The sequence below is a fragment of the Etheostoma cragini genome, chromosome 5 (assembly GCF_013103735.1).
Source record: "Etheostoma cragini isolate CJK2018 chromosome 5, CSU_Ecrag_1.0, whole genome shotgun sequence".
Lineage (NCBI taxonomy): Eukaryota > Metazoa > Chordata > Actinopteri > Perciformes > Percidae > Etheostoma > Etheostoma cragini.
The window spans coordinates 11,736,391-11,761,506 of record NC_048411.1 but is presented as its reverse complement, the minus strand read 5'-3'; the positions used below and the strand labels follow the sequence as shown (position 1 = coordinate 11,761,506).

General features: G+C 40.5%; 1 protein-coding gene across 5 annotated transcripts; it reads left to right on the top strand.

Annotated features, from left to right (window-relative positions):
- Positions 1–139: 139 nt before the first annotated feature.
- LOC117944755 (ubiquitin-associated protein 2-like) lies at positions 140–24,163 on the top strand. Of its 5 annotated transcripts, none has more exons than XM_034871853.1 (30): positions 140–233; positions 1,620–1,757; positions 2,116–2,193; positions 2,321–2,431; positions 3,640–3,799; positions 4,091–4,168; positions 5,317–5,380; positions 5,624–5,706; positions 5,868–5,920; positions 6,197–6,261; positions 6,439–6,670; positions 6,815–7,070; positions 7,234–7,365; positions 7,968–8,104; positions 11,814–12,041; positions 12,384–12,629; positions 12,787–12,826; positions 13,286–13,406; positions 13,619–13,676; positions 13,909–14,122; positions 14,311–14,402; positions 15,798–15,848; positions 16,049–16,127; positions 16,633–16,821; positions 17,169–17,339; positions 18,865–18,969; positions 19,060–19,092; positions 19,380–19,453; positions 19,765–19,956; positions 23,321–24,163. In XM_034871853.1, exons 2-30 carry the CDS (start codon positions 1,662–1,664, stop codon positions 23,414–23,416), a joined length of 3,534 nt encoding a protein of 1,177 aa, XP_034727744.1. In that variant the 5' UTR covers positions 140–233; positions 1,620–1,661; the 3' UTR covers positions 23,417–24,163. The 5 variants fall into 5 exon arrangements, with proteins under 5 accessions (XP_034727744.1, XP_034727742.1, XP_034727741.1 ...); XM_034871851.1 differs by having other exon boundaries at positions 141–233; positions 11,814–12,052; positions 12,386–12,629; positions 13,912–14,122; XM_034871850.1 differs by having other exon boundaries at positions 141–233; positions 11,814–12,052; positions 12,386–12,629.
- The last annotated feature ends 953 nt before the right edge of the window (positions 24,164–25,116 follow it).

Below are 25,116 nucleotides of genomic sequence, written 5' to 3'. Positions count from 1 at the left end.
GAATTACATATGTGTCAAATGTCACTAAATAGGAAATCACTACCAACGTTTAGCTATAGTTCTCATCAGGCTGGAAACCTTTCAGCAAAGCGCGCTCCAAGACAAGAACGCGCACGTAGAGGCACGGTGTTGAACCACCAATATATCGGCGTGAGCCGCATCCTAACTTTCAACAACGGCGCGGTGGGTCACGTGACAGCATCTGCTGCTGGCTGAGCGAAGCGTGTTAGCAGGTAAAATAAAGAATAAAGATTTGTTGTGCTAATGTTGTCGATTTAAAATCAATGTGAACGACTTAATCGTCTTATCTTACAACTTTTACATTAGTTTAATGAAAACCGATCGGACAATTCAGAGAAACCGTCCGTCCTTTTTCGATGGTTAACTAGCTAGTTAACTAGCTTGCTAGCTACCCAGCGTTATGCCCGTACTGGGGTGCTGCAATCGTTCAATGCGGACGGGCCGTTCACATGCCCGGGCAGTTAGCTTGCTACTGATATCTGTCGTCGCTTAACATGAACGGGCCACGCGTTTTTCGACAACTTTTCTCCCCCCACACCGTATTGCATCAACATAGTATTACACACCGGGCGTGGTAAATGTTAATTTGACACGCCGCGTCGCCTGCTCCTAACTTTAGCTAACTTTGCAACCTGAGGTTAGCGTTAAGTGACTCACGTTAGCTTTTTCGCTTTACACAAAAGGATAGCTAACGTTACATCGTCGCGTGTTGTTTATTTTGTTGTTCCTGAGTATGTGAAGCTAGCTATACGAACATCGATCGTATTGTGGACAGGTTAAATAACTTAATTGTCACACGGCTAATATCCTGCCAGTAGAACAATGCATTTTTACGTAATGACTTATGTGTGTATTGCTCATGTAACAAAGGCGAGCCGCTAGCCAGGCTAAAGCTAGCGTAGCCTGGCTAAAGCTAATGTGAAGGTTAGCCAGTGCGGCTCATATTTCCGCAGAACTTGTATCTTTCACCTTAATAAGGTAACTATTCAGTCATAAACTACTGTAAATACGGGCGAATGAAAACACTGATAACAGTTGCTACATTATACAGTTGACGTTAACCGTGCCTTGCTGTCTAACGTTAAAAGACGGTGGATCTCATTTGTTGTGCTCCCACGCTTACCAGTTAGCTAGCTAGCTAGCTAGCTAGTTACATATAACGTTAACCAGTTGCTGGACGTTATATAATCGAACCCACGGTTAGTCTGGCATTCAGGGTATTTTGTGTTTAGTTTACTTATTTCTTTTAATCAAATAACTAATGGCTTCTCGCTATCTTGAGTTCGATGTGGGGAAAGTGTTATAATTCATAATACCCTAAACATATGCTGGTGCATACTCACTGTTTTGTGTTGGAGACTGAGGGAGGGTTGTAAGTTGACACCCGGACAGTCCCCTCCTGGCTGGCTAATTTTAACTGGGGTGGTGGGGGCGACAGATGGAGTTATAGTCTTACATGGTATACTTGACAACAGTGAGTCTCAGTCTGCTCATATTCAGTGTATTGTATTGGCCTTAGACAATTATTCAGTGTGTTACTGGGGATTGTGATGCAGTGTAATCATCGCACATAAACGTGTGCCACTTTCTCTCCCCAGATTTTTCTATTTTGTACATACATTGTTTTGTATATACTGTATATGATGACTTCAGTGGTCAGCAATCAAGCCCGGGGGACTCGGGACAGAACGCTGCCCACCACCACACAAACAACACAGCCACAGAAACAGATACAGGTGGGTTTTCACCATTGTGCTTACATTGTTGGATCCAGGCCTAAGGAATTTCCTGCTCTATAAAAAATAGTACGTTTTTTTTAATACAATCAAAGGTTGCTTCCCTTAGTATTACATGTTACTATACTGATATTGAAATACAAAATACTTAATGATATGACATGTAAGTTCACAATTTTAAGCTATTTTTAGGTGACCACATCCTACTTGTTATTCCTTTACCAGGATGGTAGAATCTTGTGAAATAAGTAAATATAACCTATTGTCTCGTGGTCTGATGTATTGTTGAATACGAAAATGAGCCAAGATACTGTGTGTTTTTGTTGTAATGTTTCTAACTGAACTCTTTGTTTACCAGCCCACAGCAGAACAGATTCGTTTAGCCCAAATGATCTATGACAAAAATGATGCTGACTTTGAAGACAAGGTCAAACAGGTAATGTGTGTCCCTTTAGACAAACACATTTTCCGGATCAGCAGCATATATTCTGGGCCATTGGGACCCTCATTCCATCAAGTGGCGATCCATCTTAATGCTCTGTTTCTGTTGTCCAACCTCACAGCTGATTGAGGTCACTGGGAAGACTCAAGATGAGTGCATGGTAGCCCTCCATGACTGCAACGAAGATGTGAACAGAGCAATCAATTTTCTGCTGGAGAGCACCTCTGACATAGTAAGTTTATGTACACATGCACAAACCTTATTCAATTTCATTTCTTGTGACAATTCTTTTGGGAATTTTGCAAACTCCATGAGCCATGCACAAATTTCTCAATATAGGTGTGTTTTTTTTGTGACTTTTTTTTAATGGTGCAAGTATTTTTGCAACTACTAAAAGAAAAACATGCAGATGCTGTTGCACAACTGTTACATTAATCAAATGAAAACATATTCAAACCATATATGAACTCACATCACACAATCTAGCGGGTCTAAGCATAACCGGCCCTCTAACATATTCAAAATCATACATGGATTCACTTCACACATTTAGATGTTAAAACATAACAGGCTCTCTAACAGTAACTTTGTTTTTGGGTTTGACTACAATTGCTGATTAAATGTATAACTATTTTCCTCGTCGCAACAAATGGTGCTGTTTTGTTGTCTGTTTTTCACTCCCTCAGTACTCAAAATGTCCCACCCTGGGTGTTAAAGGGCCCATGTCATGGTGCTCTTTGGATGCTTTTATATAGACCTTAGTTGTCCGTAATACCATATCTGAAGTATTCTTCCCAAAATTCAGCCTTGGTGCAGAAATACAGCCACTAGATCCAGTCTCGTGGGTAGGCTAAATTCTCTCGGTGGGCAAGGCTGACAAAAGAGAGGTAACCTTGCCCCTTATGAGGACATAAGGGTCCAGGTGCCAGGTTGGCCATCCAAGCTTTCATTTCCTTAAAGGCAGAGCAGGATACCCAGGGCTCGGTTTACATCTATCGCCTTTTCTGGCCACTGGGGAACTCATAGTAATGTTTAAAAACCTCAAAGTTAAATTTTCATGGCATGGGACCTTAAACAAGAGACAGAAGAGGGAGAGCCTGTATGAGGCAGAGGCAATAATACAGTACCTTGACAGTAATTATACTTTGGTACATTTCTTAATGTGCATTTGTTAAGCACCATACAAATAAAACGTGCTTAACTAAAGTAAGACTAACTGCAGCAGATTTTAGTTTCTGTATTTATTGCCAAAGCATTTATCCGCAATACAGTTAAATGGGGATATATACAAAAATGACAGGTCAATTTAAGGTGTGCACCCCTAAATTTTGCATGTGCCAATTTTCACTCAAGGGCTACAGTGATCCTAGTAAAAAAGTAAGCCTGGAGCCCTGATTTATGTATTTTAGTCAAGCTCATTCTCTGGTTTAATTCTGTCAGAACTCCTGGGAGACTGTGGGGAAGAAGCGGAGCCTTGGGAAAGAAGGAGGACCCTCAGAGATAAAGGAAAACAGGGAGAAGAAAGGAGGAGAGAGGGAGGCTAGTCGCGGACGTGGGGCATCCAACAGGAGGGGTAGAGGCATCAGCCGAGGGCGAGAAGGTAAGAAAGATGTTTTTTCTGTCTGGATTGTGTAAATGAATGCTCCTTGTTGGTCTGTTATAAGGTCTTTCTCTTTAATGCATATTTGACATTGGCTATTTATTTTTAGTCCCCTGTTTATGAAAGAATGCTGAGTATATAGAACTGTCAACTCAACTTTACTCAGATTTCTTTTCTTTGATTTCCTAGTGAGTTCAAATAAAAAGGCTCAGGTGTTTCTCGCAGTTCAGTATTAATGAGTCTTTAATGTGTTGTCATTTTCTTAAACCTGTGATTCTTGTTGGATTCCAGGTCGGTTTGAGGAGAATGGGTTTGAGGTGGCTCCTGGAGAGAGAGGTGGAGACCGTGGACGCAGGGGGCGGGGCAGAGGTGAGAATTTAAAAAATGATACCTCCTTTTAGGTTTTCGAATGTGTTCCAATTTTGTCAGCAATGTTTCCAAAGTTGGATTATACAAAGCATAGGGTTGAAAAGTGGTTTTAATATTGTGCAGCACTACTGCAATCCCTAAGATAGGGAATTGTCTCAGATGTTGTTGTGCATGTTGGGTGATGTAGCTGGCGATGTATCTATTTGTGTCTGCAGGCATTTAAAGTATTACAGTGCTCAACATGTGTGGCGTGGCTCAGTCCCTGCAGCTGTTTGAATGTGTGTTTGGTGGAGCAGGGGATCTCATCAATAATGAGAGTAGAGTTTGAAAATGAGTAGAATCTGACTGGATTTGTATTTTTTTAACAAGTAGAATGGTGAGGTCAATCAAGGCCTGGTTCCAAAGAAATTGTGTCCGATGGCTTGTTATGCTCTTCAAGACCCTGACACACCTAGTAAACTGCTCTATTCAATCCCATAGCCAATCCACCTGATTGGCTATTCAGCCTGAAAAACAGTGACAAAAAAAATGTGTGTACACAGAAGGATTGGTTTTTTTGTTGTTGATCTGATCAATTCAAAACACAGAGCTGTCAAAACTTGCCCAAATGATCTTTTGGGTTAGACTGTGTCAGACACATCACAAAGATGGTGCAGAGCCAGTTTTTTTTAAATTTTATTTTATTTTTTTTATTAACAAACGATGTCTTTGTAGTATGGTTGCATGCAAGGTTAACTGTGTGCTTGGTGTTTTGCAAAGTGATAATGCAGTTAATCAGGGTTTTGGAAGTAGAGGCCATATTAACTTGTACTGAACTCATTAATTTGAAGTGTGAACCCACCCCCCACGGTTGTTCTGCAGCGCTATTTTGCTTATGGTGCAATGAGGAAATAATTGTGGTCATTAATATTTTTTAAACGGTTCTATGCCGTTTTTATCCATGGAGGGCTGCACAGTGGCGCCTACAGGGGGAAAATATACGCATGGTTTTATATAAAAACAGATAATTATGTGTCATGCTTGACAAAGGTCGATGACCGAAAGTTTCAGTAAACTTAAAACTGTCTTTAAACAAATGCTTAATGAAGAGTTTAGGCTTAAGTGGACTACTCAGCAGAGGTCATCTGGTGTTTTGTGTGTGTCCTCAGGGGCAGGGGTTCGCGGTAGAGGAAGAGCAGCGGCTGGCAACAGGTTCTCCTCCCAGGGAATGGGGTAAGAACATGGTTTCATGTGACATTAAGCCTGAAGTAGGAGGATGAGGAGGTGGTGATGGTCAATACAAGCACATATCTAAAAAAACATGTGTAGAAAAATTAAGTTTTCTGAATCTTCTCATTCAGTAGCAACAGACCAGTTGGTATTTTATTCGGTTGTGCTTATGTTTTTGCACCTTTCCAACCTGTTTCCTCCGCTTTCCTGTTTTTGTTTTTTTTCTTTCCACTGTACTACTTTCAGCATCTTCAATCCTGCTGACTACACAGCTAACTCTCGAGCTCGCCAGGAGGCATGGGACGGCAACGAAACTGCTGAGGGAACTGGTAAGGACCATAATGGATGTTACGTTTTGGATGCAATTTCCTCCTTTTGGTGTAGAATGCTTAATTGTTAGCTTAGAAATCAAAATTACTAGCTGTGTTAATGGTTGAACAGGTATGGACATGGCAACACTAACTTGGCTGCTGTGTTTTTGTCTTATTAGGAACATGGACAGGCAATGGGGAAGACTGGGCTTCAGAGGACTGGAATGAGGATGTAATGCAGCACCTTTTAATGATCTGAAAGGGATTTGGATGCTTGAGTTTGAGGGCCTACACATTTGTTTACTTTTCTTTAAGTCTGCACTGGCCTGCCTATTGTCTCTTGTTATTTGAGATTTTATGTTAGTGATAACTTTGTAAAATCTACTGGTTAAGAGTCAGGGATTTTATGTGGTGTAACTATCTCCATGTGGTTCTGAATGGTTGATATACAAGCACATATGTCTATATTAAGCTAATTCCTGTTTATGCTTTTTGTCCCTTTTCACAGTTGTCTGAGACTAAAGTATTCACTGCCTCTTCTCCTCCAGCAAACCACATCGCACCTGGATCCAAGTAAGCCGTCCTGCCCAAAATCCAGTCAGCTTAAATCCCTACAGAGAGCTTGCTTTATTTTAGAGAGTCACTTTTTATTTAATTTTCTACTTTTTGACCCTCTTCCCCGAACCACTCTTTTCTCCCACTCTTCACACCCCCACTCTTTCTGCTCTCCCATCTCTTGCTTCCCCTCAGTGTGGACCTGGCTAGCCTGCTGCCAAAGACTGGAGTGGCTGTCGGGGGTTCTATGGACTCTGACTTGGGGGCGATAGTTGATGGTCCCTCAGCCGAGGATTTGGGCCAAAGCCTGGTGTTCACCAATTCCCACCACAATGGACGCACCGCAACACACAGCTACGCACACGCCACAGCCAACAGCTACGCCCATGCTGCCTCTGCTAGTACCAACTATGCACATGCTGCGCTGGTACAGACAGCCACACATACACACACTTATACATACTTAGACGTGGGCAAGCACCATCACCGACAGGCATGTTTATGTGCCTACACACTGATACATGGTATCAGTGTATTCAGTTACTCAGATTTGTTTCTCTTATCCTCCTAGTCCTCAGTCCTGGGTTCTGGTTTTGGGTCCCTGAATGCGCCTAAGCCAACGCCTGCCTCTGACATCAGGACATCGGAGCAGCTCAACGGCCCTCGGCTTGGTCAGAGAGCCAGTCAGCCATTGGCCACCGCCAGCAGCATTAGTGTTCCCAAAGATGCGGGGCCACCTTCACTACAGAACTCTGCTCCTGCTTTCTCCCCCTCTGTAGAAGTTAAGGCTCAAAGAGTGGAGAACGGCCCTGTTACCGCCCACCACAGTAAGTTTAAATTTCGTAATTTTAAGGAAAAAAAACACAAACGTGAATAAGAATTCTAACAAAGACATGTAAGGCATGGGTATTTAATCTTAATTAATGACAGCAATGTAAGAGGTATGGTGCACTGCAGTACAATATGTATATTGATCTGCATTCTCCCCAGTGGAGATGAAGCTTCAACCAGAACCATCAGCGGTGCTCAGCCAGCTGGCTCAGAGGCAACAACAGTCCTCCATCCTTCCAACCACAGAGCCTCCAGGTCTGTCGCATGCTCCACAGGTCCCCACACCGCCAGGTAGGGTTTCAGGACCGTATCATACTATGCCTTTTGAAAGCTTAGAATACCACGTGACATTAGCATTTCAACTAAATTTAATTATTTTCATAATTAAATATAGATCATTTTAACAAGCAGTGGTAGCTTGTGCTTCGTGACCTGACCCAAACGGAATCTGCGGATTGTTATACAGTTGTCAGCTGTGATCCAGAATGAAAATCTGCAGTATTTAGCAGCAGTTTTCTGCTTGGGGTGTTGATGTGGTAACATTCAGTTTTATTTAAACAAATGTATATAATTTGTTTGAATTATTAGATTCATTATTACGTACTGAGCTGTTCAAAGACCACAATAGCAGAAATGACAACGAAAACTTAGTGTTCTGTTTTGTTTGTGGACTGTAACCACATAAAATAATACCAGAAATATTTGGCTAGCAGTGAAACAATGGCTACAGAGCTGATATTAAAGCCAAATATTTATCACATAATATAGGTGAGGCAGGGCCTTCTCTTCTAAAGAAATGAGAAGAACAAACACTAGCTGTAAGATCATGGCAGTATCACCACCATCCCTGTCATGTTGATCATGCTAATTATAACATTTTGAAATCCCTTCAGGTCATGAGTCCTCTGTTCCGCATATGAGAGATGGAGTTTCTCCAGGAGTGAAGTTGCCTGGCATGGAGCCTTCTGTTACAGAACCCCCTCAGCGGCAGCTAAAGACACAGAGGCGCAGAGTACCTCCCCTCTCAAAGGTAGGATCTTTGGATATCTGAACTTTTTTTTTTTATAAATCAGACAAAACAAAGTAATATCCTCCCATTCAAAAAAAATAACCATAGAGCAATGTTACTTGCAAGATATGAAAGAAACTGAGTCTTGTCAATAGTGTATCTGCTCTCAAATGTGCAACAAGTGAAGGTAGCTAGCTGAGTGCCTACAGTATGTGATAGCGTCAAACTGAATAAAGTTGTTTCCTCAAGCTGTAAATTCCACTCATGACTTTACCTCTCTCAAAGATAATATCCCGTCAACAAACACATGTTGCACATATAGTATAGTTATTTTAACCATATCCATCTTATACATTTGTTTGCTACCAGAGCAAGTAATTGGAGCTAATATTTTTGAGTTAGACACACCGACAGATAGATACATACATACACTCTGAACTTAGTGTGAAGACCATGCAGCGTCTGGTGTTTGTTTTTGGTTGTATTTTTCTGTTAGATAAGTACTGTATAAGAAATAAATTGATAGATATAGATTAAACCAAACACAGTGAAGTCAGTCTTTGCAAGAAGGAATGCAGTGGCCTCCAGAATCTGTCGGAATTATGATTGAGGTCTTCAAAGGCAGAAGAGACTATCTTTGAGAACCACAATACCATACCTTAGGACTTGCTGGGAAGACAACCTTTTTTTTTTTTTTTTCTTATATAAAATAAAAGCTAGAAATAAAAGAATTAACAGATATTTGGAGTCCGTGTTAAAAAGATTGTCCAAAGTAGGGTTTAACAGATAAAATGATGGGGGGGAGAATGGAAACCGTTTACCGATCACTTTCTGGACCATGGAATTCACTTAATCCGAAATGTCTGATGGCGATCACATGCCCAGGAAAAGGTGAATAAATACACCCTTGTGTCTTTTACATGTATGACAAAGATTTGAACTATGGGGAGACTTTTTCTGGAAGCAAACGGGTGTAAGATAAGTCCTATAGAAAAACTTAAAATATTTGGAGATATTTGAAGAAAAAGCCTCACAAGGAATGTCAATCGTTTTTAATTTGCTCAAATAGCTTTACAGAGATGGAAATCAATAGACCGGTGACATCTGATAGGCCCTTGGAAGCCCACTCCAGCAAGCCAATACTCCTGATCTGCATTGGAAGGTCAGGATTCAATGCCGGGGGAACCAAGCAGAAATAGCAGAGGGAATATTTAAATATTTTCTCACATCCCTCCAGACCTGTAGTGTGTTGTAAATAATAGAGTTCCAGAGTTCATCTGGTCCATGTCATTAATAAAGGGGAGGGATTCAAGCCTTCTAGGATGACCTGCCAGAGACGAGAGACTAATCCATAAATAATCCCTCCTCTTTATAAACCAGTTGGTCATAATTTTGAGTTGAGCTGACCAGTAAGAAAGTTGTAGGTTGGGAAGGGTTAAACCTCCCAGTTCCTTTGGTTTTGGAGTTTAGTGACTTACAGAAAAGTTGCAGTCAAGTAGCACGGAATATTTTGAAGTAAGTAGTTTTAATCGTGGGAGATGTTAACTTTTTTCTGTCCCTTCTCCCGAAGAAGGTAGTGCGCAGGGAGATGCACTTCTTAAAATCCTTTCTAATTTTTTGAATAAGAGGGGAATAATTAGTCTCAAATAGATTGTTCAAGTAAGGAGTGACAAAAATACCCAAATATTTTAAGCCATTCTTCGATACCCCAAAAGAAGATTGTATGGTTATATTCTGGGGACTATTGAAAGCCAGGGCGACAGATTTTCCTAGTTTAATTTTATAACCTGACAGAGCACTAAATAAGGCTAGAGTCCAGAACTGATTTTTAATTTTTTTTCAAGATTACTTAAATACAGGACATTATCAGCAAATAATGGAACATGGTTCTTTTAATCTGCTGTAATACTGGTTATGTCCGGATTAGTCTTGATGGCCTCGGCCAGGGTGTCAAACAGTGTAAACTAGGGTGACAGGGTACCCTTGTCTACAACCTCTGTGAAACTAACCCACATCAGTCATTTATTTGTATTAACACTTGCTATTGGTTCAGAGTAAAGAGTTTTACACACATTGATAAACTGGAACCTAAGTCCAATTTTCTAAGCCTGAGAACAAAATGGGCCATTCTACACGGTCGAATGCGATTTCAACATCCAACAAAATTGTAAACACAGTATTATGGGTATTAAGAAGACCATACCCAGTGAATGACATTAAGTGCTCAACGTACATAAACCGTCATATCTTGATTTCACAATGCTGCCTGATGAGGATTAATTTCAGAAAGAATCTTTTCAAGCCTGTTGGCTAGTTTTTGCAACTGTTTTGTAGTTCACATTAAGTAGGCAAATTAGTATGTATCATGAACAGTCCAAGTGATAATTTTCTTTATAAAGAGTAGGCTAATTGAGGCCTATTTCCCAAGAAGGAGGAATATCACTCTTCAACATATTAACAGCAGTCATAAAAATTGTGTGGATTTCTGGCCATTCTAGTGGAACCCCATCGGGCCCATTTAAGGTGGAGCGTTTGATGAATAAAAGATGCTATGAAATATTTAAGAGGTAATGTTGGAGTGGATCTTCTCTGAACTGGTCACAGGAATCATCACCACAGTGAGTTCTAATCATGTTGATTGAGCGATCATTGTTTTGGTTTTTCAATTGGCGGGCAAGTTACCTGCTGCACTTATTACCAAATTCATAATACTTTTGCTTAGTGAAAAGTATTAGCTTCTGAACATGGCGAGTGTGGTCAGTATTGTGTATGGTCTTTGCAGTCTCTAGCGTTTTTTAGACTTGTAACTTTGGGTGTTTTGCTTATGCATTTGTTTTAACCTAGTAACGTCCTTTTTATAAGATTGTTCCTATTGCTCTCTAGAACCTTCATTTGATGAGAAGTGTACAAAAAAATGCCCGTATAAAGTGGCTTTAGCTGCTTTCCAGATCATAGCAGAGGACAATTGTTTTTTTGTTTTTTTATAATGATCAAGCCAAGTAGTGATGTATTGAATCTCCAGTTAGGAGTTCTGGGAATGTTGAATGCTGGGTCAATATACAAAAGCGCTGGGCCGTGATCTGATAGGACAATGTCTATACAGCTGGACAGCATTTCAAAATTGTCAAGTACGACTTGTGTGGATGTGAATAGAATGTATAATCTCACTTTAGGATTAATATGTCGCCATATATCTATCAGCGCAGTGTCTTTACATAAATTGTTGAGAGCAGTGGATGACCTTGGATGTGATACATTTGCGGAAGGGAAATTTAGCCAGAGAAGCATTCGTAATACAGTTAAAATTACCAGTTGGGAAGGCCAGTCCTTTGCCGTAATGGTTAAACAGGTGAATCAGTTTGGAGCATAAACAATACGAATAGTTAAGTGTTTTAAGAATTGAGCCTGTAATTACAATTAATCTCCCCTACTGGTCTTTTTCTTCGTGTTCCAAAATGAAAGGGATGTTATGTATGAGAATGGCTGTACCTCTTTAATTCTGCGACTGGGAAGAGAAGTAGAGTCGACCCACCCTGAGGTTTATACTTAAAACATATTTAAGAAGCAGTTCACGGGACTGTTTTGACTAAACATAGCTTCTAGTTAGTTATTGTCACATAACAGCTTGATATCCATAATTTATACATTTTACACAGTACAAATATATAAAAGTTATGAAATTGGTTAAGTAATTCAGCCAGGTTTTACATATACTTCTTTGTCTTCTCAGATACCATCGTCTGCAGTGGAGATGCCGGGCTCGGCAGATATACCTGGCCTGAATGTTCAATTTGGGGCTCTTGATTTTGGGTCTGAGGCTGGTAGTGGAACAGGAGACATGGCGCAGACGTCAGCCAGGGAACGTGCCCAAGTTCAGGGCCCAGCTCCAGTACCTATGTCTCTCCCTACTGCTGTTCCCACACATCAGCCGCAGACCAGCCTGTTCTCCAAGCAGCCAGGATCTGTGAGGTGTGTGTGTAGTTGGTCTGTCAGGCACACATTTGTCAATGTGAAGAATTTTTCATTTTCAATGTTGTACATGTGCTGATTTGTGCATCTGTTAGGCATGGAATCTTTAGCCATGCACAAAGCAGAGTACTCACTGCATCCATAGGCGCACAATTTGTCACTAAGATAAAAGGATTTAGATTATGATGCCGTCATTTTAGCTCAGTTATAGCTAGAAACTACTTGTATGTTTTTTAAATTAAACCAGTAATACATCCTGACTTTTCTTCTGACATAGTTGGTATATTTATTGTATATTTCTCCATCTTCCTTTCTCTTGGCCATTTTAAACAGTGACCACATGAGCAGCTTACCCACCTTACCCTTAGCTGTATCAGATCCCAACTTCCCCTCACCATCCTTGGGCTTACCCAGTGTCACGCCCTCCCCCTCCATGGGTCTTCCCAGTGCAGCTGCTCCACAATCTTCGGCAGCTCCTACCACAGCCAGTCGTGTGGAGAGCAGTGGTCCAAGGTCCCTGCCACCTCATCTGGCCTTCTCTCAGAGCAACGATGTCCCCTCAGCTGCTGTCCTTACAGTAAGGATATAGCCTTTTCTCTATGTATGCATAAAGTACCAAAGTGATCAGAGGATGTTGACCACTGCTGACTTCATTTTTATTTCTTGAAAGCTCTGTGTAATACCTGAAAAATCTCTGATAAAAATAAGACTTTGTCCATTTCCTATTCTCATAGAATGGCTACAGTGGAATGAAGACACAGAGCACACAGGACAGTAAGTACACTTGACAATTGGAGTGGAGTGGCCAATCACATCCAATATGATACATAGCTATTGCTAAATGCATCCCATAGAAGGTGGAAATAATCTTTTTAGTGGATGAGGTTTGATGAAGACCAGAAAATACTCAATCCATCTTTCTCGTCCAACTTTGTTACATTTATTTCTCATTCTTTTAATTCTTCTTTCACAATCAATCATTTTCTTTTTAAAGTTTGTCATGTCAACGCAAGGTTATTTACTGTATGTAGCACTTTTTTTCAGCATCATGGCAATTCAAAGTGCTTTACGGAAAACAGTCATTAAAGTGGATAAACAACAAAGATATTCTAAAATAGAATAAGGCATATATAAAATGCAAGAATAAAAGTTGCTGTGTAAGAAATTAATGATTTGGTTTAATAAAAGGCAGTCTTGAGATTGACCAAATCTGTAATTGTTCGTTTTAACCAGCTACGTCATCGTCTAGAACAGTGAAAAATGAGTCTCCCGTTATGACGAGTGACAGTGGCCACCACGTCTCCTCCCCTGCAGTTGCACTTTCCCACTCAACACCCATCCCCTCGCTCAGCAGGTAAGGGATGGTTCAGACATACCAAGGCATTTTATATTGCATATACATGTTTTGTGTCTCCTTTTTTGGTCTGGAGATGATGATGGTTACAAGCACATATCCTAATCTTTTTATGTGGAAATTTATTTTTACTGAGTCTCCCGTTGTCCTGCTCATGTTTCCTGGCTTTTTGAGACTTAAGCAGGCTGACAAATCCATTTCACTCTTTTTAGTCATGTGACCAGTTCTCACTCATCTGGATCGGCCCTCGCCACGAGCTCCACCCTTACTGTAAGTGTATGTTCATGCTTGCACAAAAACAGAACAGAACTTAAGATAAACATCACTCTGTAGTTGTGGTTATAATAAAAGAACATGGCATATTTGCATTAAACATAGGCACTATTTGAGTGCAGTATGAGCTTTGGGAATAACAGTTTTATTTATGAAGACCTCATGCTTCAACCTACAACAGTTGCTGGATCTCTTCTCATACACCCGTTCTGCTCTTGTTCTGTTAAACCAGATAAGTAACGAGGAGAGCAACAGTAGCGGCAACCTCCATGCCTATTCGTCGTCCAGCCAAGCTGTCCATTCCGGTTCTTCGGCTGCCCTGGCTGTCACAAGCTCAATCACCAATGGCCTCAATCACCCCTCTGGAGCACCTGGACTAACTCCTAATGGCACACTCTCAGTTGCAGGAAACCGCACGGCACCCCTGCTCACAACCACCTCTGGTAGGCTCTTAGTTTGGCAAAGGAATCGCATCCCCCAACAGATCAACCAATTTACATAAGATTCTTTTTAAATAAAAAATGTATATCATATTAAAATACACTTTCACTTTTAATCAGGTTTTCCTGACACTCCACTAAGACCGTACAGATTCATGTCAAGTCAAAAGTCTTTGTTTCTCCTTTGCCAGGTAAAGCTCCTCCAAACTTGGCCCAAGGGGTTCCCCCTCTCTTGGCCAACCAGTACATCATGGGCCCTGGTGGCTTGCTCCCTGCTTACCCGGTAACTATACACTTTCTTAATAATTTCTTATTTGTTTTAATTAGTTGCCTTGGTTTTGTTTTTGTTTTTTATTGAAGTGTTTTATGGCAAGAAAAATAGATTGCATCTTAAAGGGACTAACCTGCCCAGAACTGTTAAGCATCTTTATTCTGTTATCAAACGGTCAGTTTTCATATTAGGGCTGCAGCAATCGATTCTGAGTAATTGTGTATTCTACTGATTGATCGAGTAATCGGATAAGACATACTTGGTAAGAAAATAACTAGTAACCCGTTTGTTTTTTTTGTAATTTAAAAAAATAAAAACTTGTCTTTTCTATAGATTCAAAAGACCGGTTCCCTTTTTAGGAAAAAAAAAGAAAAAAATTATAGCCAAGGTTCCAAGACCCTTCAAAATTTTTGGGGTAGCCCAAATGGTAATCTTTTTCACCCCTTTCCCCTTCTTGCCACTGGATATGCGAAAGAGATGTTCACTAAGGCGAGGGTAAATGTGACTCTTCAAAGCTTACAGGTGGTCCATTCAACTACACTGTTCTTGGGGACACATTTTCAGAAGCATAATACTGAGTAAGGAGAAACAATGCAGACGGCACCGGCATGCTCCGATGACGTTATTCCCGTGCATATTAAGTAACCATGCTCCGGGGGGTATGGGGGGCTGGTTTGTCTCCAGCAGCAGCTGAGTTTCCCAAGATTAGTAGCAAACCAAACCGTTAAGACTACAAACCAACTGCTTTTGTTTTACAATGTTTGTAAAACATCACTATTTGCAGAGTTGCATGCTGTATTTGCAGTGGACGAGAGCAGCAGACGATTGTTACCTGGTGCCTGGTTCCTTTCGTTGAACACTGGATGTTTTCTACTGAGATAATATAGCCGTATGTTTTCAGCTTAAAATGACCCCAAACTTTGTGTCTTTGTCTCGCCTTTCTCTTCTCTTAACGCATTAGTCTTGTGTCCACGGAGGTGTTAGCCTGTTCTGCGCTAGTAATAATCCCCCGTGCGGAAACACAGGGAGCCGTACACCGTTAGTTACATTGAATTAACGATGCTTCGAGCCAAAGAATTTTGCTTCAAGGATTTTTTGTAATCAAATTATTTGAGGAATTGTTTCAGCCCTATTTCATATACACTTTAAACTTAACAATGAGTGGATACATTGAATTTAAGAAGTGTGGCAGTGAATTCACTCCTTACTGCCTAGAGCTTTTCCGTGTTTTGGTGGGTTCTGGTCAAACATGGCATCTACAGAACAGACACTGACTAAAGCTAAGTAGAAGCTCAAAATGGGTAGAAGGTGAAACTAAAGCTGAGTTCATAGCCTACAGGGAGGTTCAGTAGATAAATGGTACGACGTCATCACCAATTCTTTTCTCCATTATCTTTAATTCAACAGCAGATCTATGGATACGAGGATTTGCAAATGCTGCAGTCTCGCCTTCCTATGGTGAGTCTGTTTATACCTTGCTGCATATAATTCTGGTTCTAGTATTTTGTAAATCAGCAGTTGGCTTTATGTTTCCCTGTATGTTATTTTTTAATATCATAGTAAACGGTCATAATCAATATTCTTCATGGCAATATCACCGAATTCTCAAAGTAGCATTCCGAGCCTCTTTAAATTATATTTTTTCTCTTCATACACAGGATTATTATGGTGTAACATTCCCTGGTACTACGGCTACTATGCCTGGAAGAGAGAGTCTGGCCAACAATCCATATTCTGGTAAGTCACTTTTTATGTTGTTGATATGTCTACTGCCTTATTTTTAAGGCCCTTAACTCACGCTGAACAATTAACACAATCGGGGAGCTGTTTCAAACTACACATCAGTCTGTTAGACTTTACTTTCTAGATTTAGACCAATCAGACTGACAAATTACTTATGTTTTCTTAAAGGTCTCATGTGTCAGATTTAGGACAATCATAACGGTTTTCATTAGTGTATATCGCATGTAAATATGAATTGTTTTCATTACCCCAGAATAAGTTGTTTAAATCTACATATGGAGAGAATTCTCTTTCCCAAAGCACCCCATGTTGCACCGCCAGGTTTTTACAGTAGCCCAGAACCAAAAAAAAACAAACACTGGTTTTAGATGGGGCCATTTGCATTTTTGCTTTGACCGGTTTTTCTAGATGCAGCTAAATCCTACATGCTTAACCTTTTTAATTTGGTGGCTTCCTTGCAACTTCAATAATGTCTGCTCTACTGTCACTTTCTGTCCAGGGGAAGCAACAAAGTTTGGCAGAAATGATTCGTCATCTCCAGCTCCCCCAACCAGCTTGTCCACAGCCGGGGTGCAGTCCCAGCCCCAGCAGGCTCCGCAAGCAGGAACACAGGGGCAGGGCCAGGGTCAGCAAACACAGAACCAGGCCTTCCTCAACCCCCCTCTGCCTCCTGGCTATGGATACACTGGTAAGAAAAAGTAAAATTATGTTTAATGATGAGGATGATAAATGTATTCCCAGGCAAATCATCCACGCACCTCACATTTACTCTGAATGCAAATCTAAGCTTAAACTACCAATCCAGTAAAGCCTAAGGCTTTACAGTTATTTTCAAATTAAAAAAAAGTGAAATTGTGTTTTTACCCAATTTTTATGTAGACAGTCAATTTGCGTTAGTGTGGACTATATTAATGTAACACTGCTCTGCACAAAAGAGCCCTTCTCATCATTGTTGCTTAAAGACAATTGCCTAGTGTTCTCCTTTCATTGCACTTGGATTCATTTTTTTTTTTTTTTCTTCATGCCATTTTCCAGGTCTTCCGTACTACGCTGGTGTGCCTGGGGTTCCTTCAGCCTTTCAGTATGGCCCGGCAGTCTTTGTGCCTCCTGCTCCGGCCAAGCAACCTGCAATGGGCCTGGCCAATCCCTCTAATCAGTATCACCAACAGCATCAGCCAAGTTACGGACAGCACGCATATGGCACAGGTAAGACAGGACAAAACAAAAAGGCTTTCTCTATCACTGCTGACGGAGGATGTTTTCAGACCATTCACAGCACCAAAAAACATCCTGAGTGGAGCAATGATAAACGTTTTTAATGTGATGATTATATCCAGCTATTGAATTACTTTAATTAAATTGAGCTGTGTGTCTACAGCACAGGTTTATCTTAAATTATTACTGCCAAACTATCACCATACCACAAACAGCAACCTGCCATGAAAAGTAGAGAAGTTAATGAACTTCAACAGTTGGACTAGTTATCCGTCTACCCAAACACGGACCCTTTCCTTTCTAAACGTTGTGTATATGGAGCCATCTATGGCCCGTATAAGCGGAGCACCACAGGGGACTTTGGACTCTTGGCTCAGCCGGACTGAGTCCTCGAAGTCTATGTTGTAGACGTTTGTTTTTACCCCTTTGCTGCTGTCTGTGCATTAGTTTGGTCCTGTGTGTCTTGTGTCTGTCTCTCATTCAATGTCTTGTTTGTCTGTTTTCGTGTCTTGTTGGCGAGATCCGTTTTGTTAGGTCTAGCCCCCTCCCCATCTTTCCTCTCTGTTTATCTTATCTTTTGGTCCTGGGACGTGTGTGTGTGTGTGTGTGTGTGTGTGTGTGTGTGTGTCCCAAAAAACAGTTGAACTAGTTATGGTGGCATTAGAGGGTTATCTGGCTAGTCACTTGTGTCTCTTTTAATTCTCATAAGTACTGTCTTTAGTTAGCTTAGCAGGAATTACTCTTTTTTTTTTGTCTTTTTAATCCATAATGGCAACAGTTGGTGGTAAAGCGGTATTTTACTAGTACATGTATTGTGAGAGAGGCAGGGTGTATTTACAAAGACCTCAGCATGACTTGCGTGTAGAGAGAGGTAGAGATTTCAATTTCCAACCCTTGATTGATAAGATGTTCCTACTCCTAAATTGTAGGTGACTGTAGTTTATTTGTTCTTTTTCTGTTATAACTGGCTACCAAACTGGAAAAGAAATTCTGTGACAGTCATTCTTTGTTCATTCATGTTTCACAAAGAGTTTAACCTGAGCCAGACCGACAAAGATAGAATTCACATCCATCCATACATGGATATTAGACAGCTGTTGATACATAATAAAATGCATGACACACTGGTATCGGATTGGTACTTGGTATCGGCCAATACACAAGTTTTGGTATCGAGAAGCAAAAAATGGTGTCGGACCTTCTCTACTTAATACATGTACACCAAATGCTGCATGTGTGTGTGGAATCGGGCCTGTGTGTTTTTGCTTGTGCTGCATGCATAGCTCAAACCCCCCTGCTGAAGTTGGACACGGCTCAATATAGACACAGCTGCCATTTTAGTCAGGTTACCTTACCGCCTCTCTCCCCTGCCCCCCTCTTTTCTCTTCCCATCCTCTTTCCTCTTCCTTTTCTTCACCTCTCGCTCTCTCTCTCTCTCCTTTCTTTGCTCGCTCTGCCTCTCTCCTTCCTTTGCTCGCTCTGCCTTCTCTCTTCTTCTGTACTCCTCGTCCTTCAGCCTTTGATGACCTGTCTCAAGCCCACGGTGGAGAGTACAGTAAGGGAGGGTACGGAGGCTCTGCCCAGACGCAGGCCAAGTCAGCGGGCAGCGGCCCAGGGAAAGGTACAAACACAACACATGTGCGCACACTCTAACACAGCCAAACTCAGTGGGCATTTCCCTGTAGGAAAAACAAATGTACTACAATTGCAGATGATTCTACAGTCAAGAGTGTTCTGGAGAAAGGTGTGTGTTTATGCATGTGTGTGATTGCACTTTGATGTGCACATAAATGGATACATGCAAAAGGATGAGAAACATGCCTACGCGCGTCCTCACTTAATATGCTTCTTTCTACTGGCTGGCCCACTTCCTACTAACAGTTGAAATGAAAATGTTCCGCTTATTTTTCAATAATCATCAGTGAAGTAATAGTTGTACTTCCTCCCTCTTAACCCCTTTATTTTCCCTTCTCTATTATTTTTTTTTTTTTTTCCCTTTACCTCTTCCCCTTTTTTTCATTCTCCTCTCAGCACCAGGGCTATCAGGGTCGGGTACCAGTGGAGGAGTTCCTGACATGGGTGGTTCAATCTACAGCAAAGCTCAGGTAAGTGACTTGCTGTCCTGTTGAATGCAGTTGTCTTTTAAATAACTGAGTGACCTTTTCTGCAATTGATCATTTTAATCAAAACTAGAAAATTGTCTACGCATCAAGAGCCCATTATCTTGAATAGCCTATTAACTTAAGTTGTAAATTGGGCTTTTAGACAGAAATATGATTGCATAGGCCACAGATTTTTATGGAATGCTAAATTGAATTTGCATTTGTTTTGTTTCTTAACCTATTGTACATGCATATGTACTTGATCAAGTTGACCTGTAATTGCTATGTTAACCTCTTCTCTTGGTTCTCCTCAGTCATTTGACAAGCAGGGCTTCCACACGGGGACACCGCCTCCCTTCAGCCTTCCTTCAGCGCTGGGAGGAACAGGGCCCCTGAACCCTGGGGGGGCTCCTGGCTATGCCCCTGCTCCCTTCCTGCATATCCTGCCACCGCACCAACAGCCCCACTCCCAGCTGCTGCACCATCACCTCACACAGGATGGACAGGTAAAATAAAGCGTCTATCCATAAATCACATTTGGTCAACCCAAAGGTTTACAATCTAAGTTTCATCATTAGAAGTGTTTTGTAAATATGGGTGTGTGTGTGTTTTTTTTCTTTCTCTCTGCCCCCCATTGCAGAGGGGAAAAAAAAACATGGTTTCTGAGTAGCTGTGACCTCAAAATGGTGTTGCCTGCCAAGCCTGAAGTATTCAGCAACTCAAACGTACACAATTTAGTTTTCTGCCGCCAGGCGTCTATCGATCAAAACAATAACAAAAGACAGACTTTTTGATGTCATGAAATGGCATGGGATTATGGGAGGGGTTTTCTTTAAATATCTATAAATCTGACTCTGAAATAATGTTCAGAGTTACTGTATTAAAGTTTTGTTCATGTTACGTCATGTCATTCAAATGAAATTACCAGTGTTTGACGCAAAATCTGATTCCATTTGTGGTGGTAGCTGACTCACGTTGCCAGACCCATCTCCACAGTGTCGTGGAGTAAGGTCTGGCTACACCACAGATAGGCTGCGGTCAGGAAGTCAAACAAATTACCCCTTAAATCTTTCACTTACTTTACCACTTTTTCATTACCCCAATGGTAAATGTCAAGAAAAGATGTGAAGGATAATTCATAAGGAATTAAGGATAAAAGGCCTGCTGCAAGTTGAATCGACTGTTCTTACACCTGGCTGCATAAGCATGCAACGGATGTTATTGACGTGGGTCTGCCGGTGTAACTACACTGTGCCAAAGGTTGACAACAGAAGGCACATCTGGATACGTCACCTCATGCCTTTTCACCGTTTTTTTAATGCAGGCTCTATGAACGTGGAAACCCAGTGGAAAACATTAATGCAGAATACGATGGGAAATAAAATGGTCGTAGTTACTGTAGTACTGTGTCTGTTCATGTGAAGCACCCACTGCATGTCCTATTTCTTTTTTGGTGTTTGTCATTATTGGTTGCTCACTCTCCTGTCCACTCATATGTATCCACATGAATCTATTGGGATTATTGTATGAAAATAATTCTTACATGTATGCAAGAATGCATAACTTTGTTATAAGGGTTAGATGGTTGTGGCTGGATGAAAGAAATGGCCTATATTATTACAGACAATAGACAATATTCTCTACATTAAACACAGCGGAACTGTCCGCTGCTACTGTTCGCATTTACGCACACTAACACTCAGCGGCGTAGCATCTTTGATTATTTCAGAAGGACATGGAACAAAGGCTCCTTGTATGCCATTGGCTAAATTTTAAATGGATGTCTGCCAATAGGCTTAAAACATCACATAGATGATTATTGTGACAGAGACTGGGACTCCAGGTCAATAAGATTCGGACTGAGTAGCAAGAAATGAATTCAGTTATTCTGTGGGAATTCGCAGATCCAGTTGCTTTTTCTAATCTCCCCTTTAACATTTAAATGAATCTACATGTAGGAGTCTGTGCTCAAATAGTTTTTGGAAAGAAAATGATGGATGAAATATGAATGACTAAACCCACATTAGTTACGCAGCACATTTTTTAGGAGTCATTCTTGATACCTACTATCTCCAACATTTCTCTCAGGTTAGGCCGAGGATGATTGAGAATGTCCTGCTGCTTGTTCTCCGCATCTCTGGGATCTCCGTTTTCTAAATTGTCAATTATGTCTCCATCGTACTATGATTTGCCGCAAACGAATGTTGAATGTCGCAGAATCTATCAAGTCGTATTGGTGGTGCGTCAAGTGCAACGTACAATACCCATCCAATTAGACTGAAAATGGTATTGATGACTCAAAAAATAATGGTAACTATTTGAAACTTGTTAGTGAGGACTAGATTAGGACTGTATTAAAGCTGATTCTGGTTTCCAGCTTCACTCCAGGTGTCTGTCCCTACACAGAGACAACTTCTCTCTTTAGATGCTTTATTACAATCAAGCAACGTGCAACCTAGCTAACGGGCGAAGAACACAAACAACAAAATCACTAGCTAACTTACTTGAAATTTGCAAAAACTATAGACCAATACAACAGGCTTAAATGAACTGACAACATAAGTTATACGACTTACATTTCTCAAAGACGCACACACAGAGCTGAGCCTCACATTCTCACTTAATATTCCTACTTTCACAAATGGTCAAAATAATGTGGTCATATCTGTAGTGACTTTAAACAAAAGGAGAGAAACAATCTGGGTTATTTGCATTACCAATCCCAATCTTTTTTGGCGGTGCTGTAGTGTCCATACCTGCAAAATTGTCTCAGGACGGAACTTCTTTTGGTGGAATATTTGCACCCTGTGTCTTTTCTAGGGTTTTTATTGGTAATAGACCAAATACCTTCAGTTAAATGCTATAGCAACTCAAATTTAGCCAGGTGCGAACTCCAGCGTCGGGGGGCCTGAACCTGGATTGTACAGACTCTCCTCCGGGTCAGCAAACTTTCTTTTACCTCTCTCTAGTGCTGCCGCTGGCCACCAGCTCAATGTGACCAACAGTGCTTGGGTTTGTGCTGGCTGAATCAATTTATGCTGTCGCTAACTGTAGCTCTGTCTCCGAGCCGCCTTCCACTGGGCTAGCTATCTAACGTAGCATTAGATGAGTCTACTACCTAAATGGCTACTGTAGCAAATATTATGTGGCGCGTTTAATTGTGGGGTGTCCAGTGCTGTTATCTGGTCAAAACACTCTTTAACATCTGGAACATTTTTGTAATGTTCTGTTATTGTACAGTTTTTCCACCAAGCATCAGCCATTTCTCTTTGCATATATCCTTTAGCCTACCATCGTAGTAAGATGGATGAAATATACAATTAAATTAGGGCTTTAATGGATTACTGTGTTGCCAGAATGTCATGTACTTCATTAAATTATTTAAGTAAAGAAAAATCATGTATTACTGTTTGAGTATAATTCTGTCATATTGTGAGGTCAGAGGTTGGCTCCATTGACCGTAGACCAAATGACACAAACTGTCTTAAGATTATCAGCTTTTACTGCGATTTTTTTATTTTTATTTTATTTTTTATTTTATTTTTTGAAATATGTGATAATGTAAGTGCAAACCTCAACAAATTATTAAAATTGATAGTCGTTTTAAATTTTTAACGCAGAAATGATACCAAATGTCCTGCACAACACTATTTAGTTTGAAACAGTCGGTACCAGTCAACACTTTAATCTTCACCTTGATGGCTCTCAGAAATTACTACCAAGGGAACAAATATTTGCAAGAGGAGGGATCACACCCACAAAAAATGTTCCTGGACATGTTCGTGCAGCTAGAAAGGGCTCATTAACGTTGCAGGAAATTAAATCTGAGGAGTTACATTGTTTTAATTGATTGAATTTACTTCTTTTCAGACTGGTCCTGGTCAGCGTGGCCAGTCCAGCAGCATGCAGCAGAAAACCCAAGGCAGCAAGTCCAGCTATGGCAACTCCCCCTACTGGGCCAACTGAGGAATGTTTCCCACTCTTCCCCATCCCTAAAAGGCTGTTTGTGTGTGCGCGTGCGTGTGTGTGCGCCCGTGTATATGTGTAAAGCTAAAACAAAACACAGACACTACCCTCACAATGAGCAACCTTGGGCCTCCTTGCCCCGCTCCCCCCACCTCCACAAGTCCTCATAAGTCTTTTGGGTTCTCTCTTCCCCCCCACAGTTTTCAAAATTCGTTGTACATGTAAGATATTTATGTATGTATTTATATATATACTGTATATGTAATAGTAGAACATGAAATGTGGTTGCTGCATTTTATTTTTGAAGGACTTTTTGTTTACTTTTTTCAAAACTGCAGGAAAAGATGTTACATTAAGACGGAATGAGATGATGATGGTGAGAGCAAGTGAAGAGAATTAATCTAACTTCCTGTAAGAAACAGAAAAAGGAGAGAGCTATAGCACTGATTGCGTATGAGGACATTTCAGACGGGGGTGGGGTTTATATTAACTAACTGCATCTGTCTCGTCTTTTTTTTCCCCTCCCCTTTTATACATAACTTCCTGAATGACCAGGCTCATCCCAAAACTTCCTTTTGTAGCTTCCTCTCTTTCCCCCACTGCCTCTCTCCCTCTCTTCTGGAAGGCTGCCTACTCTCCTTTTATCAACACCTTCCCTTTAAAAACAGACCTGTCCATCCAAATTTTATATTTTAATTTAATTTTAACCCTTATTTCCCTCGAAATAAAGTTCTGAGCAGTTGGAAATCTGACTTGTATGAGTTTTTTTTGTGTGCACATACTAATCTTTTAGTTTTCTGATTTAGTTATGCAATGTCAGATGGAAAATGGTCATAGAAATTTTGAGTAATTCCTGTCCATCATAGGAAGGCCACTGCAGTGTTTTCACATTCACTCCATTTACAACAGCTAGGAAAAAAGTAACCTTAACATGTAAATGATTTCATCCTGTATTGCATGTATGTGGTTATATGGAAACTATCGATGCCTGTGGTTATGAAAAACTTAAACTTTAGTCTTTGTAGCCAAAATATTTTGAAAAGGTTTGAATCGTTACTGAAATTGAGATATTAAAGCAGAATTGGATATGACAAGACAACTGAAATTGATTTTTTTATTTTCATAATCAATATAATGTTTATATTGCATTCATTTTTTCCGTTTACTGATAAAACGTTATCTACCTTCAATTTTTATAAATTACTAAAAACATTTCAAGTGGGTGTACATTGAGAGAAATCTACACGGATTCCCCATTTCAGGTGTGATTGGTCTAAAAGTGTGCATATATAGTTATATAGGATATGTATAGATAGAACCTGTAGATTTTATTTTGAGCTTATCTGAATTCTAACTACTTTTGACCTGTTGACTGGTTTTGTAGGATATGATCAATGCAGGTAAGCAGTTTAATTTATCGCTACAGCTGATTCATTAATAAAATAGATTTATTTGATGTGCAAATGGTTCTTTTTCTGCTGTAAATTTGCTAACTCGTGTGAAATTAATGAAACATCCTTTTTTCAAAAAAAGGAAAAAAGAAACTGAAATGACCATTTTCTTTAATCTGGTTGCCATAATTTTGTTCTCCGCAATAGTCTTTTAAGCCAGTGGGCCATATGGGAACCCAGCTTGAGTCAGACACAGTTGGCTCCATCATAGGACACCTCCTTTTCTCATGAAATGGATAATCTAGGTTG

Coding starts and splice junctions, on each gene's coding strand:
- LOC117944755 (XM_034871850.1), top strand. CDS start 1,662: ATGATGACTTCAGTGGTCAGCAATCAAGCCCGGGGGACTCGGGACAGA. Junction 6,262..6,438: donor CACATCGCACCTGGATCCAA/GTAAGCCGTCCT, acceptor GCTTCCCCTCAG/TGTGGACCTGGCTAGCCTGC. Junction 14,403..15,797: donor GCTTGCTCCCTGCTTACCCG/GTAACTATACAC, acceptor TTAATTCAACAG/CAGATCTATGGATACGAGGA.